Source organism: Pantherophis guttatus, chromosome 2 (assembly GCF_059756535.1).
Source record: "Pantherophis guttatus breed Tessera chromosome 2, ASM5975653v1, whole genome shotgun sequence".
NCBI lineage: Eukaryota > Metazoa > Chordata > Lepidosauria > Squamata > Colubridae > Pantherophis > Pantherophis guttatus.
In genome coordinates this window covers 73,453,451-73,473,572 of record NC_142064.1, presented here as the reverse complement: position 1 = coordinate 73,473,572, position 20,122 = coordinate 73,453,451, and the positions used below count along the sequence as shown (strand labels likewise).

Sequence of the window (20,122 nt, the reverse complement as noted above, 5' to 3'; positions counted from 1 at the left end):
TTGCATGAATGCATAAAGTGGGCAAATGATAAAATGTGCATCAAGACATTGTGAGGCAAATAATATGATTTAAGCAGGCATTGGGAAAGCAGTACATGAGGCCAAAATTTGCATCGTGCTGCGTATCTAACTGGTTTTGAGTCACCTAAAGGCACCACAATAGGCTATCAGCTTGAACTTCCTTCATGATATTCAGACAACACACACTGTTGTTTAGCTGTTAGGTGATCAATTGCAGTGGCAAAGCTAAACTGTAGTTTATGTGATTACTTTATGTATGCCTTTTATGTACCACTTTAATTACCAAGAAAATATAACTTTAAAGTAGTAACTTCACACAAAAATTATTCAGGGTACTTACTGCATAAGCCTATTATGAGTATTTCTTTACAAAACTGTTAAAACGGGTGGACCTTGGGTTGTGTAGATACACTTTTATTCAACTTCTAGAGTTCCTGAAATATTATAGAAACACAGCTTTTTTTCCCCAAAAAATTAGCAGTAAGGCAAATATATTGAGTCTTCAATACACCATTATCATTCTGTCTGAGCACTCTCCCCCAAGGTTTGTAAAAGAAAGAAACATTTACATTTCCTTGCTTTTGAATGGTTTATCTAAAGGTAAGAATCATTCTGCATCACATTTTGATTTAGATATACAAGCAATCCTCGACATATAACCATTCCTTTAGTGACTATTCAAAGTTACAACGGCACTGAAAAAAGTCACTTATGACCATTTTTCACACTTAAAATTGTTGCACTATACCTGTGGTCACATGAACAAAATTCTGACACTTGGCAACTGGCATGTATGTATGACAATTGCAGTGTCCCAGGGTCATGTGATTTTTTTTGTGACATGATAAGCTAAGTCATTGGAGAAACCAGATTCACTTAACAACGATGTGGCTAACTTATCAACTGCAGTGATTCACTTAACAAATGTGGCAGGAAAATTTGTAAAATGAAGCAAAACTCACTTAATTTAGCAACAGAAATGTTGGGCTCAATTGTGGTTCTAAGTCAACTAGAGCCTTGGTAGTACAGGGGTTTAAGGCACCCTGTTATTAAGCTTATTAAAACCAGCTGCCTGCAATTACTGCAGGGTTCGAATCTCGCCAAGGCTCAAGGTTGACTCAGCCTTCCATCCTTTCTAAGGTAGGTGAAATGAGGACCCAGTTTGTGGGGGCAATAAGCTGACTTTGTATAAATATACAAAAGGATGAAGGCTATTGCTGAGCACATTGTAAGCCGCCCTGAGTCTTCGGAGAAGGGCGGCATATAAATCAAATTTTAAAAAAAACAAACTACCTATATAACTACAGCACATTATCAGTATAACAATATATAATATGAAGTAGTAATTTCCAAACATTACTTATATTAGAATTCCTAAGATGATGGTAATGTGAGCAGATAGATATTTCAACTCCTATTTTATTTTATTTTCTAGATGTTGTGATTCTGGATTAAAAATGTCTGTGTATGTATCAATGTCTAGCTACTCTAAAATCCCTGTACCAGCTATGCTCTGTCAGCTGCTCTCTGTTCATATTTTATCTGAACTTTTTTTGCCTTTTGGGGAGGAACCTGCTTCACTTAGTATAGCTAGGAGAAGATAAAAAATAAGCCGAAAGCAAAAAATGAACTCTGCCTGGAAAGGCAAACAGACAATGCAGAATCATATATCTTCTATCAGCTAAAAGAATCTAGCATATCTTTGAACTAGCAAGTGAGAATTGATGTGCTTTGTTGAAAAGCAAGCAGATCAGACCACAGTCCAATAGAACTATGTCTGCTTCTTGGGAAGATGAGAGAATGGACATATCACCTCAGCTGTTCAGGGAAAAGGAGCATTTTGTAAGTTGTAAATATAATTGAAATTGTAAATATAATTGAAATTGTAAATATAATTGAAATGACTAAACACTGTTTAAATTTGTGAACCGGCCAAATACTCTGTTCAAAGAAAATACATTGTATGTTTGTATGTGTGTTCCTAATTATTGCTATTTATTCATATTTGTTCTCTTTTATTCTTTAAAGTTTAACAATTCATTCTTTATCTTAATATCTTTATATTTGTTTGGGGTTGCCTTTCTTCCCTTTCATCTTTTTTATTGTACAGCAATCTTTCTCCTCAAACCTACCACCTCTCTCTTTTCTTTCCTTCTTACTTTCTCTTCCCCCCTTCTTCTCCTCCCTACTTCCTCTTCCTTTCTCCTTCTCCTCCTCTCTTCCTCCCTCTCTTACCCTCACTCCTACTCTAATTTCCCTTCCCTTCCTTCCTCCCTTCTCTTCCTTCCCTCTCTTCTCCTTCCTTCATCCCTATCTATTGCTGTATCCTTTTGTGCATATGGATTACTCAGAGGGCTGAAAAAGTTATTTTTGACTGGTCCTTGCACTTTTGACCAGTCCTCGAACTTACAACTGTCCTCACATTTTACGTTTTTCACCCTATCTTGTCACCATGGTGAAGAGAAGCAGTTGTGAAATGAGTGTCACGGTTGTTAAGAATACTACAATGGGCATAAATGATGACCAGTCATAAGTGCGAGGACCAGTCAAAAGTGCGAAGACTTATCAGAAATAACTTTTTTCAGCCCTCTGGGTAGTCCTTTTGTGCATATGGACTACTCAGAGGGCTGAAAAAAATATTTTTGACTGATCCTCGCACTTTTGAGCAGTCCTCGAACTTATGACTGTTCTCACATTTTACCCTATCTTGTCAGCATGGTGAAGAGAAGCAGTTGTGAAATGAGTGACATGGTTGTTAAGAATGCTGCACAGGCATAAATGTGAGGATGGTCATAAGTGTGAGGACCAGTCAAAAGTGTGAGGACCTGTCAGAAATGACTTTTTTCAGCCCTCTGAGTAGTCCCTATACACATAGCCATGGCCATCCGGTCACATGACCAGCTAGCCACGCCACCCAGTCACATGACCTCCAAGCCATGCCCACAAAATAAGCCACGCCCACAGAACCAGTAGTAAAAAAATTTAGAACCCACCCCTGGTTAGAATGATAAAACTATGCAAAACCTATACACAATACAAATAAAATGGTATAAATAGAAACACGGAGACTTCTGTTAGATGCTTAAAAGTCAATGGACAGCTGCACCAATTATTGGTAAGCTGTTAGTGTGGAAAAATAAAACTGTGCTTAGACAAAAAGATGGCACAAGAACTCAAAACTGCTGGTTTCTTGATTTGAGGCTTCATGTAGACTGAAAAATATTTAGCTGTACCTTTCAAACACAAATGAAAAGCTGACATTATTTAAAAGGCTATTTCTGGACTGTCAGTCACTTGAAGTTCAGGGAGATGTGCATGTCAATTGTAGACACAGTAATTAGATTGTTATATTGCTATATGCAGTGCAGATTATCAAATTACAGCAATAAATAAGAAAACGACAAGAAAGATGACATCATCGATCTGCATCAAGCCTGTGCACTGTGGATGTATCCTTTGTTCCTGTCTTTACTGTTTGATGTAATGATGTTGGAGACATTACCATAGTTGAGGTCAACATTCATATAGATGAAAACAAAAAAGGATTCAGAAAACACTAACAAAATTTTATTTGATTACGGTAGCTCCATTGGATTCGTTATCAAAGAAACTAATGCATATTGTAAAATGATAGCCACAGCAGCTAAAAAGGAGGGTAATTTTTGTTATACCAGTGTGTAGTTTTTCTTAATTCTTGATTTGTTTGATATACCTACCTCAATAGAACCCAGGAGGCTGACATATAGACATATAAAGAGATGCAATGGATTCCTTCATTATCCAAAAGCAAGAAAATACAGATCTGAAATTGCCTATAGTACAGGGTTTCTAAAAAATGCCAGAAGCCATGTTCTACAGGCTTTCCCTGCCTTAGTGCTTTTATCATAAAGGGATATGATAAAATATCTCACTCTGTCAAGGATCTTGGAGTACTCATATCTAATGATATAAGTGCCAAAGCCCACTATAACAACATCGCCAAAAAGGCATTAAGGGTTGTAAACCTAATCTTGTGTAGCTTCTTTTCCGGTAATACACTACTAACGAGAATATACAAAACATTTGCTAGACCAATTCTCAAATACAGCTCATCTGTCTGGAACCCGCACTGCATATCGGACATTAATACAATTGAGCGTGTCCAGAAATATTTCCCAAGAAGAGTCCTCCACTCCTCTGCTCACAACAAAATACCTTATGCCACCAGACTTGAAATTCTGGGCTTAGAAAACTTAGAACTATGCCACCTTCGGTATGACCTAAGCATAGCTCATAAAATGTCCTACCTGTCAATGACTACTTCAGCTTCAACCACAACAATACACGAGCACACAATAGATACAAACTTAAAGTGAACTGCTCCAAACTCGATTGAGAAAATATGACTTCAGCAACAGAGTGGTCAATGCCTGGAATGCACTACCTGACTTTGTGATTTCATCCCAAAATCCCCAAAATTTTAACCTAAGACTGGCTACTGTTGACCTCACCCCATTCCTAAGAGATCTGTAAGGGGCATGCATAAGAGCACCAGACTGCCTACCGTCCCTGGCCTAATGTTCCCTTTAATTGTATTCATTTTATGTATTCAATTCATGCTTATGCTTATATATTATCTAATACATACTCGACAAATAAATAAATAAATAAAAATAAAAAATATAATTTGCAGAATATTTGTGCTTGTATTGAGAAAGGATGGGGTGATGGCAGGGTAATAGACTTCTATCTAGTTACAGACTAGTGGATTAATGAAATGGGATCTATGTATTCCCGGGATTTCATCTTATTACAAAGATCACTACAATAATTTAAACATAGTGTTTTTATTATGAAATACAGTTCCATGCCATTACAGTCAGTTTGGTTATTCTGTGCCTAACCTGTGGGGTTATTTTTATCCCCCCTCCCCTTGAATAGGAGACTGATTGGAGAGAAAGGGATTGCAAGAAAATAAGCTGTTTGCTCTTGTACACACTGAAAGCAGTGTGATTGGACTGGCAACCCAGAGCTTGGAGCCATTGACCCCTGTCCATACAAAAAGCTTACAGTACTATCTCAATATCTGTTTCTCACCAGTCTCTGCTCTACAGGATGGGGGAAGACAAAAAAAGCAAACAATTCTTTAGACAACCTCTCTTTTGCCTAAGCCTGTGATGGCGAACCTATGGCAGGCATGCCACAGGTGGCACACGTAGCCATATTGGTGGGCATATGAGCTCAGTTCTGGCACCTGCAACAGCCAGCTTATTTTCGGGCCTTCTGAGTCCACCAGAAGTAGAGAAACAGGCTGATTCCTGCCTCCGGAGGGCCTCGGGGGTGGTGGTGAAGGCCCATTTTTCTCTTTCCCCAGGGTCCAGAGTTGCTGGAAGTTGGCAAATGGACTGTTTCCAGCCTCCGGAGGGCCTCTGGGAGGGTAGGGAAGGCCATTTTCACTCTCTCCAAGCTCCTAGAAAGGGTCTTCTGGGGAGAGAGAAAAACAGGCCTACCGGACCCACTGTGCCATCGCGTACCAAGAGTAGGGGGGACCAGGGGGGTCGTGCACGTATGTGTGGGGGCAGGGCACATAGAATTATGGGTGTGGGCATGCGTGCACGTGACCCTCCTCCCCCCCACTCCTGGCACCCGATGGCAAGATTAGCCGTACTGGCCTAAGCCTTTTCCCCTGTGCACCATGCAATCCACCCAATAGAGTAGGGAGACTCAATAGTGATAGTGGATCCAGGGTTGGGAGCCAGGGTGCGCTATGCAAACAAACCTAAATAGTTTTGTCTTTTTCCAGCTGAAAAGTGCAGTTGCGGTTACATGATTTCTCATTTAACAACTCCTTCACTTAGAAGCAGAATTGCCACTCCCAGTTAGGGTTATTAAGTAAGGACTACCTATACTGCTTCAAGCATAGTGTCAGACAAACACTGCACTCATCTATCTTTCTCTTTCTTTCTCTTTTCCCATCTGACCTCCTTAACAACCATGATAACATAACATAACATAACATAACATAACATAACATAACATAACATAACATAACATAACATAACAACATAACATAACATAACATAACATAACATAACATTTATTTATTTATTTATTTATTTATTTATTTATTTATTTATTTATTATTTCAATTTGTATACCGCCCTACTCCCGAAGGACTCAGGGCGGTGAACAGCCATAGAATAAAACATATAAATACAAAATTTAAAATAAAGTAAAACGAATTAAATTAAATAATCATTGGCCTTCTCCTCTTGTGAAGATATCCATGCTCCTTTTCCACATAGCAGGAAAAATATATATTTCTTTTAAAAAAATCAATTAAAGGGAATGCTAATTCACATGTAATACTAAATATGTATCTGGTAAATTGAATTGTCTTTTAGATCATATGGAAGTTGTTTGCTTTGAGTCACTTATTCAATGTAATAATCAATATATGATCTGGTATTCATGCCCATCTCAAACAGCTTAATATGTGACATAGAGAAAGAACACCTGATAATTTTAACATAAAATATCCTGTCACAATTCTGATAGTAGACATAAAGTCACCAGATCTTTAGAAGTGTTTAAAAAAATCGTTGACATTTTGGAAGATTTAGCTACACACCATATTAAGCTGGAATTTCACAGTCAAATAATAGAATATAAATATATATGAATGGTTCTGTTCTCACAAATATATTTCTCCTTATTTTATCCTTCTGTAATCTTCCATGTAATTTTGAGATATATTCTAGTATGTTGGTAGATTCTGCAAAGCAGCTTTCAAGTTATTGGGAAAACAGATTGCAGAGAAAAAAATCATTACTTTTGCTCAATAAACAAATGTTGATTCTACATATAGAAATTTATCACTGGATTCTATCAAGAGTTATATCATTTTGGTTTGCTTAAATATTTTGGGAGGAAAAGGTGCTAATGCTAATTGGTTCTAAAAGGTACATGTTGAAGGGCAGAAGTAAAACTTAACACATATATCCTGTGTTCTCCAGAGTAATTATTCTAAAAAGAAGAATGTTTGACTTCCAAACATTCCATCAGAATCCAGACAATTTTAATTCAATCATGGGCGGGACATCAAGTTTGTGAATATGCTTCATCTTTTATTATTGTATCTATTCTTCATAGATGGGCAGCATATAAATTTAATAAATAAACACACAGAAACAGGAACATACATAAAGCATCAAGACAGGCACCCTCTTGGAACTCTCTATTTATATTACTGTTCTGTATAATTAGAGATATGGTTGAGTTTATTTCAAGTTTGTATGAAAATTGTAATTATCTTTTCCTCTGTACAAGTTACCTAAGCAATAATTTTACTTTAGTAGACATGTATATTAATAATTTTATTTTTTGCTAATCACTTCAATAGTAGGAAAATAAAACTCTATGCTGTGAAAATGGTTATGTAAAAGGACTTATTAAATTTGAAACCCTATTATTTTGGATTTTAAAAGATCATTATCACTGGATTAAGAAGACAGCATCTAACTACTGAATGTTAACTATTTTATTAACTGCATTGTCTATATGCTTAAAAAATGGTTTTATGATATGAAACTCCTAAAATTACACTTTAAAATCTTAAAGGATTAAACCTGGATCATAAAATCAACATGTTGAAGTCTCTTCAAATAACTGAAAGGAGAATAAACTGTGAGAATAAATGTTAGCTTTAGGGCATTAATATTGTAGGAAGGTATTCCATAAAAATGTGATTTTCTAGGGTAAAGAATAAAATATTCATGGATTTATTATACCTTGTTTTATTTTTGTTGCAGTTATGTAGGTCCACTAGTGTATACTTTTAAAACAAATAGTATAAATATTGTGTTCTACTATAATTAAACTATGTATCTCATTTGGCAAAGAAATATATATTTGCTCCTATGGTACACCGAGTTGCATTCATGTTGTAAGTTATTGTAAGATAACTAAAGAAATGCAAAAATACTTTTTCAGATGGCATTTTCTTCTGAATCTATATTTTGCCTTCTTTGAATATTATTTTATTCTCAAATTGTCCTGCTAAAATGGTTGCATTAGAAAAATATAAACCCATTTTCTTCTGGCATTTTAAATAATTAACCAGTAGTGTCACCTAATCAGGATATGCATTAATATCTAAATTCCATCACCTTGATTGTGAATGCATATTATCTAATCAGTTGTAATACTGAAGTGGTTCATTGCATATCTCTGCCCTGATATTTCTCCATATTAAAAAAAATCAACATTTGCAAAAATAATTACCATGGGGTAACATAGTTAGCATATTATAGGCAAACAGATTCACAAGAAAGTAACATATTCTGAACAGGAAAATAATAATAATATAAAAGTGAAAAGCTAAACTTTTGAAAATTGCAATCATTCCATACCAGCAATTTAATATTAAGATAGAGATCTTATATATATATATGTCTCCTCAATTTTCCAGTTTTTTATTTCACCATTTTTTTCCCCAAAAAAGCTGGTCATCTGGATGTTTTTTAAAATCCCGTGTATCAAGTAACAGATTTCTTGCTGCTGTATATAGTCCTAAAGATTATGAAACGAAGAGCTATTATTTTATAGGTCAATCAGAAATAAATATAATAATTTTACTCATGCTGTCTGAGGTTAACCAGCTGGTGAGTTTCTCAGGGGCAAAGTGATGGAAATCTGACAAAGTGGTAGGATGAAACAGAAGCTAATAACAATGTTTATGGTCTTGTACCTGCAGTGATCTTGAGCTAATACCAAGTGTTTGCTGTGAGAAGTCAAAAGATGTGAAGTATTTCCTTTCCTTTCCCTTAATTCAGTGATCCAGAACAGTATATAAACTGCTTTCAGAATGGTATATAAAGCAAAAACAGCCACACATATTTTTTCCACACCTAAATAGTAAATTTGTAACAAATAAAGAGAGTCAGAAAACAGGTTGGGTATGAAATAGTTGTCTTAAATTTCATATTGTATCTGTTTTGGACTTAGGGGTGATAAAGAACAAAAATATTTTATTTGGAATAGATTATTATGATCAAAGAGCATTGTAAAAAGCTAAAAGTGCATGAAAAATAAATAATAAAACTAAAGATAATATGTATACTATGAAGCACAAGCATGTCATTGGAAACTGCTCTAGAGGATATAAAATGCAGATCATGAGCTATATACATAGATGTCCACAAGAAAGCACAAATGACAGAACATGCAATAATACAAGTTACATGACTAATATACATTTATCTGATATTAGGAGGCAAGAAGAGCCTGGGATTTGTGTTGAGACATTATGTTGCATATATTATTTTCACATTGGCACGGATTCTACAAGATTCCCATGACCACAAACCACAAAAATGTCTGCTTTTTATGCTACAATTACTATGCATATGCTATGTAGTGTATATTTGCTATATACTATCCATATATTATATATACTAGTCAATATTCCCCCATATTATAGTGCCGCATAATGGGGTGAGTTCCCATTACTTGTCCCAGCTTCTGCCAACCTAGCATTTCAAAAGCACATAAAAAATGCAAGTAGAAAAATAGGGACCACATTTGATGGGAAGTTAACAGCGTTTCATGCGCCTTTGGCATTTAGTCATGCCGGCCACATGACCATGGAGACGTCTTTGGACAGCGCTGGCTCTTTGGCTTTCAAACGGAGATGAGCACCGCCCCCTAGAGTCGGGAACAACTAGCACATATGCGCAAGGGGAACCTTTACTTATATCTTTTATTTCCCCATTAACTGTCCGAAATGTTTCATTTGACACAGTTATACCATACACATACAGTAATTTGGGAATAAATATGCTTTATACACTTTAAACAATTTTATCATTCACAGATGTTGCTATTTCTAATGTCAGATTTCTATCCATCTATTTCATTGCATAGAAACTGTCTGTTTGTCCAAAGCTTGATGACAGAATATAGCAAAGATAACATTGGAAAATGAATCAGCTGACATCATAGCTCCTACACTTAAAGTATCTGAATAGCTGTATATGTGATGCATTTTTAATGAAAAGTACATTAAAACCTGGTTAGGATTTGTGTGTGTGTGTGTGTGTGTGTGTGTGTGTCTATCTGAAGCACTTGAGAAGCAGTTGCTACATTAAAGGAGGGAATTTTTTTACTGCTTTGAGTGAGTAACATCATTTAAAAGAAGTGATTTTTAGTGCTTCAGTACTATTGTAGCCTCTCCAATGTCCCACCATTCCCCAATAAAATATCCATGCAACCTTATGTAGTTGATTTATAAGTTAAACTTTAATAAACTGACATTACCAATTTGATCATGAAATTTGGCTTGAATAATTATTTAAATTCTATATAAGCAAGGCTAGTATTAATGACTAATTTTAAATAATGAAGTTTGGAGGACAGAATACTTAACCCTAAAGTTACGCACAGCATGTTATTTTACCATATCTAGCTATATAAAAAAATTGTAGACAGAATTAGGAATTTCAATTCATTGAAATGTAGCTGCCATGAGGTAAAGTTAAATACATATAATTGTCAGCTGAGTTATAACATATAGCTTTTAAAATGTTTACACCCCTAGTCAATTACTCTTGAAGTGAAGATTCTATTAATAGACAAAATAAGATTATTGTGCCAATATACTGCTTTGAGGAACAAGCTTTCTTGCTTATCTTGTAAAATATTAAAAATCAAAGATTTGGTCAAGTGAACATATATTCCTAACTAGTTTATTTACTTAATACTTTTCTGTTGTTGATGTAGATTTATATCAGGAGGGTCTCCTCACAGTCACTCATGCCCTTGTCACCTCACGGTTAGATTATTGCAACATGCTTTACATGAGACTACCCTTGAAAAGTGTTTGGAGACTACAGTTGGTCCAGAATGCAGACACGCGAGCTGTCGTGGGTGCACCTAAGTACACCCACATTACACCAATTCTCCGCGAGCTGCACTGGCTCCTTATTGGTCTCCGATCACAATTCAAGGTGTTGGTTATTACCTTTAAATCCCTACATGGCTCAGGGCCAGGTTATCTACGAGACCGCCTTCTACCGCATAGCTCCCAGTGACCAGTAAGATCCCACAGAGTTGATCTCCTCCAGGTCCCGTCAGCTAAACAATGCCGGCTGGCGGGCCGCGGGGGAAGGCCTTCTCTGTGGCTGCCCCAGCTCTCTGGAACCAGTTACCTCCTGAGGTCTGGACCATCCCAACCCTATCGGCCTTCTGAAAAGCGGTGAAGACCTGGCTTTTCCAGAAGGCCTGGGGCTGTTGATCTCACTGTTTCGATCTGCCGAGATCCGGCCATGAATGGTGTGAATGGGTTTTAATGTCTTTAATGTCTTTAATTTTTAAGTGTTTTTATAGTGATTTTTTGAGTGTATTGTGAGCCGCCCTGGGTCTTCGGAGAGGGGCGACATATAAATTGAATAAATAAATACATTATTATCCAAATAAATATCTATATGTTGAAGTTCTTGTGTATTGCAGGAAAGTATTAATTATATAAAAGGGACATGGTGGCTCAGTGGCTAAGACGTTGAGCTTGTCGATCGAAAGGTTGGCAGTTCAGCGGTTCGAATCCCTAGTGCCGCATAACAGGATGAGCTCCCGTTACTTGTCCCAGCTTCTGCCAACCTAACAGTTCGAAAGCACGTAAAAATGCAAGTAGAAAAATAGGGGAGGTAACAGTGGGAAGGTAACAGTGTTCCATGTGCCTTTGGCATTTAGTCATGCCAGCTACATGACTACGGAGACATCTTCGGACAGCGTTGGCTCTTCTGCTTTGAAACGGAGATTAGAACCAACTCTTAGAGTCGGGAACGACTAGCACATATGTGCGAGGGGAACCTTTACCTTTATTAATTGTATTCCATTGAATGTGCTGCATTGCAGAATTTTGACAGCCATTGTAGAAATTAATGAAAACACTAATTATATTAAGCTGGAAATTCTTGTATGATTTGACATTTTAGGTCTGCATTAAAGTTTCAGACCATGAAGGTTTTTTATTCCCCGAAAATAAGACCCTGTTATATTTTTGAACCCCAAAATAAGCGTTTGGCCTTATTTTTGGGGAGGTCTTATTATTTTGGGGCACATAGAGCAAGATGGGGCTCATCTTGCTGTCTTATCTGATTTCCAGCTCTGCGTCTAAATATTTTCAGGGAGGGCTTATTTTCGGGGGGAGGCTTATTTTAGGCTTATTTGAGCATGAACTCAAATGCCTGATTGGGCTTATTATCAAGGGATGTCTTATTTTTGGGGAGACAAGGTATATAGGTTATTGCTTTTTAATGGCCTCATGTTACTGGATTTTAGAGAATACAATCCAATCTTATCTTAGAGTGCTTTACCTGCCTACAAGAATGATGCTATCACACTCCAGGTTTGAAGATTCCTGCTAAGAAAGAGACCGTCAAAGACTTAAATGGTCTCTCTTTATACCAGTTTCTACTAATACTATTTCAGAGTTAAGGAGTGTCTGTTTCTCAAAGTGAATTGGGTTGAATATGAAAAAAGATCATTCTATTCTACACAGATTTCTCACCAAGGACAATGCAGAACAAAGTATATCTCAAGTGCATTACTATAGTGATTAAAATAAATGGTTGTTTAATAGTGCACTGCATATTCAGTCAAGACATACTCAGTTATGTTTAGCATACATCTAAGTGAAAACAGTACATATTACTCTCCAAAACATTTTTGCTAATCTGGTAAAACCATCAACACTATTGCCTGCATGCCATTCAGTCTCCAACCCACTGAGTCTCATCTTGCTTATTTCCTAACAAGCCAGATCTGGAATATTTACAGCACCAGCTAGCAAGATGCATTTTTTTGAAAGTACACTATCTATATCCATGCTTTAGTGGCCATTAGCAAAGTGTCTGCAATATTTACATTTACAGTGTGGCAATGTACATTTAGTGTAGTGTATATTGCCACACCTTTTCTTGGATAGACTGGAATTGTGCTAGCTCCCATCTGCATGGCTTCAGCTTCTCAAGCAATCTCCTTCCTTCTCCTACTCTTCTATGTTTCATTCAGTCTTCCATCAATACCCGGAAAGATCTAGATTTAGCTGATAGAATATCTGGGTATTTTGATGAATAAATAAACATTTATTTCAGCTAATAGCACATTTTTAAATTAGTCAAAATACCTCTCTTTTATTTCAACCAACATCTATGTTGATCTCTAAAATACAGTAACACACTCCCACATCAAACATACTCCCACATCTTATTCTGTCAGAGGCAGCAAATTTCACAGGTAGAACTTGGTTGCTTCACTTGAAGTTATCTGTGGTCAGAAACTACAGTTAATGGAAAAATAATTGATTTCTTCCTGGATGTGTTTTCCTTGTTATTTGAATTATAGGTCATATTGCTAATAATATTTTACATATTAGGTTGTAAAATTACTAGTGATACTTTACAATTGGGTTGTAAAATTATTATTGTGTTCTGTTTGTGCACATACATACGCATATACACCTTTACATACACATACACCATGACAATTTAGGAACCACTAGTTGGATTAATTTGTAAAAATATAAAACATGCTTTGTATCACATATTTTTCAGTAGTTTTTTGATAATGAAGAGAATAATTCTGCCTAATAATAATTAGGCAAAGTGGTGTTGCAGAGTTTTTTCAGTAAAAATATAATAAAGCTATCATGATATTTTCTAATATAATTGTCTGGAGTAAAAGCCACCCTAAAAATTCTTTGACAATAATAAAATCATGTGGAATAAGTGCCAGAGCAGAATAAAAAAAATTAGCAACAAAACATAATTGATACTATAATTCTTTTTTTAATTATTTTTATTAAACAATTTTCTTCATTTTATATCACAATTTTCATCTTTACAGCACTTCAGTATCAGCATCCCTCATATGTACAAAGAGGTTATTTTCATTTTCCTTATATACATACCTATTTCTTTATAACTGTTGATTAAAGATTAGCAACATATGTTAATCTATACACTGTGTGCTTGTTATAGTTACATAAATATATATATTGCATTTTTATTACATCTTATCTTACTTTAACATCCTTAAACTTGGCTTCTATTCTCTAACCAGTTGTACCATATATTCCAAATCAGATAATATTCAGTTTCTCCTCTTTCTTATATTTCCATTGTCAGCCTATCCATCTCAGCACATTCTAGCATTTTCCTTATTACCATTCCATCAGAAAGTCTACTTTCTTTCATTTTTCCAATTTTGCGCATAAACAATTCTGGCCGCTGTTATTATATGTAGCATTATATATTGGTTTTTTTTTAAATTATAGTTTCCTATTAATATACTTAATAAAATAACTCCAGTTTTACATCTATTTGCTGTTTGGTAATTTCCTCTAGCCACTTTCTTATCTTTATCCAATATTTCTTTGCTTCTGGGCATGTCCACCACATGTGGTAGTATGTTCCTTGTTTCTGTTTACATTTCCAACATTCTGCTGGTCTGTTTGGGAACATTTTTGCTAATTTCGCTGGGGGCAAATGCCAATGGTAAAACATTTTATATAAATGTTCTTTGTATGCTGCTGACATTGTCAGTTTATAATTTTTTCCCACAGTTTTTCCCAGTTCTCTAATTCTATGGTGTAGCTGAAATTTTTTGCCCAGGTTATCATGGTTTCTTTAACCATTTCTTCTTCCATTTTGAATCTCAGTAAATAATTATATGGGGTTTTTTTTATCATTTTTCCCTCCATCCCCTGTAGTATTTTATTCAGCTCTTGTTGTTTCCTATAGAAACCATATTTTTCTACGACTTTTTTGTATCTCGACTGGATTTGCAAGTGAGGCCACCAATCTTTGTCAATTCCCTTGTTTTTTAATTCTTGATTCGTGTTTAATGTTCCTTGGTCATCTAATATTTATTTGTATCTTACTATTTTGTCTAAGTCATTCGGGTATATTAGTCCTTCCATAGTTGATAGCGGTTCTTCTTTATTTTCCCCCATATTATGCTATAATTCATTATGAATGCTGAGAAACTGTGATGCGGTCAGGTCTCCTGTAATTACCATCATAAACGTATTTTAAAGTGTATGTTTTTGTAAATCTTTCTCACCACAAGGACATAATCTGTCTGTTTGCCTGACAATGTGTGATAAAGGTATGAAAGTCATGCCTGATTTAAAATATTGATGAAGGACTAGCTAATTGAGTACAAGTGAATATTAAAATGAAAACTGGAGAACATTGTATTTAAAATCCTGCTGATTATATTAATGTGCATGCTAATGAAGAAGGAAAAATGTTTGTCATTTGGTGTTGAAATTTATAGCTGTTACTGTATCGATTAATAATACTTTTTATCTTTTTGAAGGAGTTGTTGCTGATTGATGTGATTGTTCATGTTATCTGATATGCTGTTAAACATTGTGCCATCAAATTGGAAAAGTTTTATAGAAATAATTAATACATTTAAAGTAGAACCGAAAGCAATTAATGTCATATAAACTTATGCCCACTGAGATAAGCGGTGCTGTTACAAATTTCATTATTTCTTCTCATCTTATTTTATGCTGAATTCTAGGCTTTGTTGCCAAATACCTGACAGCCAGATTGGAAACAAGCCACAACTGTCAAAGTATAACAACTCTGACTATTTCAATCTGCTACATTATAATGTTCCTCTTGGAAATTTAATGAGGAATGTGTACTCAGACAGAATCTTTGCATAAGAAGGATGGATTGAATTTAATTGTCCTTATTAAAAATAAGAAAGGGAATTTCTTTTTCATTCTTTACCCTAGTTGTATGCAAGACATATTATCTTGGTTGTGTGAATGTTTATAAGAAAATTGGAGCGCAAGTGTATTCTTTGTAAATGAAATAGGAAAAGGAAAGGTCATGCAAATACCTTAGAGTGCTACTTCAGCATGGCATAAGTCATATTTTATCAGTAATTCCCAAGGTGAAAACTTTACATCTTATAAATTGTTATAAAATGTAGGATTCTTTGGCAAGATCCAATACAAAATGGCATAAGAATGTCAGCTTGCATATTGGTAAAAGATGAAAATACCATTCTGTTACAGCAATATACACAAGTCATATTTTCAGTGATTCCATAGCCCTAAGTGGGAAGGAAGTTATCAAGAAATGCAAACATTGACCAAGTCTCCCAGGGTATCACTTTAACTTTTTCAAATGCCTGTGAAAGCTTTTCTAGAAATATGTGGAATGCTCATACCATTTTTTAGCAAAAGAAATTATGTGTTGATGCTGGAAAAATTATAACAAATTATCTTCATTCCTTAAAAGCGGCATGTCAATACTAGTCATATTTAATAAAATAAGTCCACGGTAGCTATTGATCTTTTCTCCTGTTTTCTTTTGGTTTTGGAGAAAAATCGGCATGTTTGAAAGAAAAATAAATAAGGCTTTTATAATCAATGAGAAATTACTGAATGTAATTTCTAGATTATAATAGCAACACATACACATCTGAATACTATTTTTGATTTTTTTTTCTTATTCTGGTCGCACTTGCTAAATCAGAGAAAGCACTAGATTATTCATTTTTAATGTTATACTCTTGGAAGAGCTCTGGCCTTTTGTACATAAGTCAGCAGCCCTACATATGATCTTCAAATTACATAGGATTTTGAAAGTAGAAATAATTTGAAAACCATCTCATGAGATACAATTGATATTTGCTATAGTTTGCTGCAGAATTTAAATGGTAAAAACAGATTTTCTGATAAATTCATAGGGTTATAGTTTACGCTAACGTTTCCTGAAATTCAGTGGGGAAAGCAGTAGGGAATGTTGCAAGCTGCTGCTGCCTGCTGAGAGGACTTCCTCTCGTGTCTGGGGGCTGCCTGCCAAGGAGAGCTCAATCTATGTCAGTACTATGACTGGGATAGAAATGGAGCTTTCATGCAAAAGAGTTGAATTCAGTGAGGTGCAGAAGCAGAGGTCAGATCCCAAACATCTGTGTTCTGTTCCCATTGTCTGCCAGAACAGTTCCCTTCCACACAGAGAGGGGAGCTGTATTCTGCAAGCAGCTCTTTCAGTCTGGTCCATTTCCCAACCCAATAGATCACTTAATGACCACAACCAGAAGTGCCAGGATTGTAGTCCTTGAACAAAGTTGACATGTGAATGTCTTGCTTAATGATTACCTCACTCAATGACTGAGATTCCATTACCAGTTGTAGGTATAAGTCGAGAATTACCTGTACAGATTTTATTACAAATAAGTTTCACTAAATTTAGGAAACTTGTCTCCCCCAAAAGGTCACATAGCTTTGTATCTGCTTATGAAAAACCAAATTATTTTGACCATGCAGCAAAAATCTGCATAGGTTTTGAGTTGGGTACAGAGCTTCCATTTCCCCACTGTTTTCACCTGTCAGTGGAAGTTATAATTTATATCTTTAAATCAATAACATATCCTTGTAAGATACAAATTCTGAAAACTTTTAACTGCTTTCCCTTGGAAATTCTGCAAATAAATCAGGATCCTATCAGATTAAGAAGAATAGAATTAGAGCTGAAATTATTTTGATTCATGGTTTGTACTCCTACCACCCTAAAAGGGATGTGGTGGCTCAGTGGCTAAGATGCTGAGCTTGTTGATCAAAAGGTTGGCAGTTCAGTGGTTTGAACCCCTAGTGCTGCATAACAGGGTGAGCTTCCATTACTTGTCCCAGCTTCTGCCAACCTACCAGTTTGAAAGCACATAAAAAATGCAAGTAGAAAAATAGGGACCACTTCGGTGGGAAGGTAACAGAACTCCATGCGCCTTTGGCATTGAGTCATGCTGGCCACATGATCACGGAGACGTCTTCGGACAGCACTGGCTCTTCGGCTTAGAAATGGGGACGAGCACCGCCCCCTAGAGCCGGAAATGACTAGCATGCATGTGCAGGGAAACCTTTACCTTACCACCCTATAAAGAAAAACTGAAAATTTTTATTAAAAATAGGCCTGAAATACACAGAATCTGAAATGCATCTATAAAAGAGATAAGGTTTGTGATAAAAATTACATAAACCATATTTTATTTTCTTTCCAGAGGATCAAATTCCACGTGGTTTTCCCACCATTGATATGGGACCACAGTTAAAGGTGGTTGAGCGCACTCGAACAGCCACTATGTTATGTGCAGCCAGCGGCAATCCTGATCCAGAAATAACATGGTTCAAAGATTTTTTACCTGTAGATACGAGCAACAACAATGGGCGCATTAAGCAATTACGATCAGGTAAGGTATTGTTACTGTTTTCAGTAATGCCTTAAATAATTCTTTCCTGGATTTTTTGTTGTTTCTGTTCTTTTTCCTTATTTGTGTGTTTGTTTTATTTTTTGGGTTGTGATTTATTCCCTTCTCTTTTTTATGTTGTTGAGCGTGTTGTCCATGTCTGTGTTGTAGCCATAGTCTGTTCCCAGAATTTCCATAGTCTGTCTCCAGAATGTTTTGCAGCTTCTGTTTATTCCACATTGCTCACTGCTGTGACTGTAGTTTCAATTTTTTTTGTTGTTTTCTTTACTGCTTTTCAGCAGTATTTGACAGATCCATTTTCTCTTCTGCCTTTATCTCTCATTATTATTATTATTACCATCGGCATTGGACTACAGGATATGCAAAGAGTACCAATGATTATCCTCATCCAACCCAAATTTGTCATTTTTGATGTTTAAAATACTATATAACAATTGTGTTTTGAGAATTGTTTTCAACATTTGAAATTCACCAAAGATTAGCCAGTTGGGACATACCTTCCTACCGTTCACTGATACATGAAACACATGACTTTTTTTCTTGTATACTATTTTTAACTAACATTTTTTAAAAAAACAAACAAAGTGCTACTACAACGATAATAACTATCCTTGGGATATCCTTTGAAAGGAGAGATTATTATTGTTATGATGATGGTTATTATTACTATGAATTGGCTAAAAGTTTTCTGATGTATCTAGCCACAGTAGTGATTCTGGAACCTCCTTAGTATTTCAGTATCTGGATCTACAGAAGCCTGCTTTTCGTGTAGAGTCCAGCTTTAGCAGCTCTTTCCCTGTTTCCCTACCAGATGGAATCCCTCATGCAGTTTCATAATAATATAACTAATGTTTATAAGTTGTATGCTTTTCCCATATAAAATATATCATATAAGGGATGGGAAATGTAACAAGCTGCTTACTTCAGAAATAATAATGCTATAAAATCAGGTGATTCCCAGAACGTTTACCTTTCTGATCTGTGATGATGTTAAGCCGTCTTGTTACCAACTTCTATGCTTGTTATCAGCAAAATTGTGTAGAGTAAACCTCTTTTAATGTAAAACTAGAAGTGATTTTCACCTGTGACATAGATTCTTTAATATATAAAGCTTTAACTTGAAAGATTTTGTACCAAATTATAAGGAATATAATAATATTTTTATGCTGTCTCTCTTCTCTCCGTATTTAAATCTCCAGAATCTATTGGTAAGTGCTTAGTTCTGAAGCGCACTTCACCCCCCACTAATTTTCATATGCAGAGTACTATAATTATGGTATTATAATGCTTATTATTACTCTTAAAATGCATGGCATGCATTTTACTAACAGGGTAGTCACCAGACATGTGATAGTAGTGCACACACAATCCTTCACAGAAATGTTGTTGTATAGAAACTCACAGTGAGAAAGAACAAAACACAAATGTCACGTAGATATAGCAGAGTAAGTGAAAAAAAAAGAATCCAAAATAAACTCAGTGTTTATTTTTATATAGTCTTTAGTATAAACTCTTCCCCCATTTTTCTGTTTCTGTTTTTCTCTCTCTTTCTCCAGTATCTCTCCCTCTTTTTCTTCCCGGTTTCACTTCCAAAACTGTTATGATTAATTGTAGAATTATAAAGATTTTTTTAGGCTTTCAGACATATATAAGATATTTTATTCCTCAATAATCCCAAGTGTAAGTTTTGTATGAATGAAGGAACTCCCCTGCCCCTGCCCCTGTCACCTCACCCCACTTCCAAAGATGATGGCTTCCCCATTTTGGTATACTATTTCTTATAATCTAATTATTATGCCTAAATATATTCCTGTTTTGACAGTATAAAACAAGA

The 20,122-nt window shown here is 35.5% G+C and overlaps 1 protein-coding gene across 41 annotated transcripts in view; it reads left to right on the top strand.

Annotated features, from left to right (window-relative positions):
• PTPRD (protein tyrosine phosphatase receptor type D) overlaps positions 1-20,122 on the top strand; it is a 1,336,531-nt gene that overhangs the window by 1,160,326 nt on the left and 156,083 nt on the right. For all 41 annotated transcript variants that reach the window (XM_087886215.1, XM_087886206.1, XM_034410407.3 and 38 more), the window contains one exon: positions 18,082-18,270. In XM_087886215.1, the coding sequence (XP_087742341.1) occupies positions 18,082-18,270 (189 nt within the window). The remainder of the gene's footprint in view (positions 1-18,081; positions 18,271-20,122) is intronic.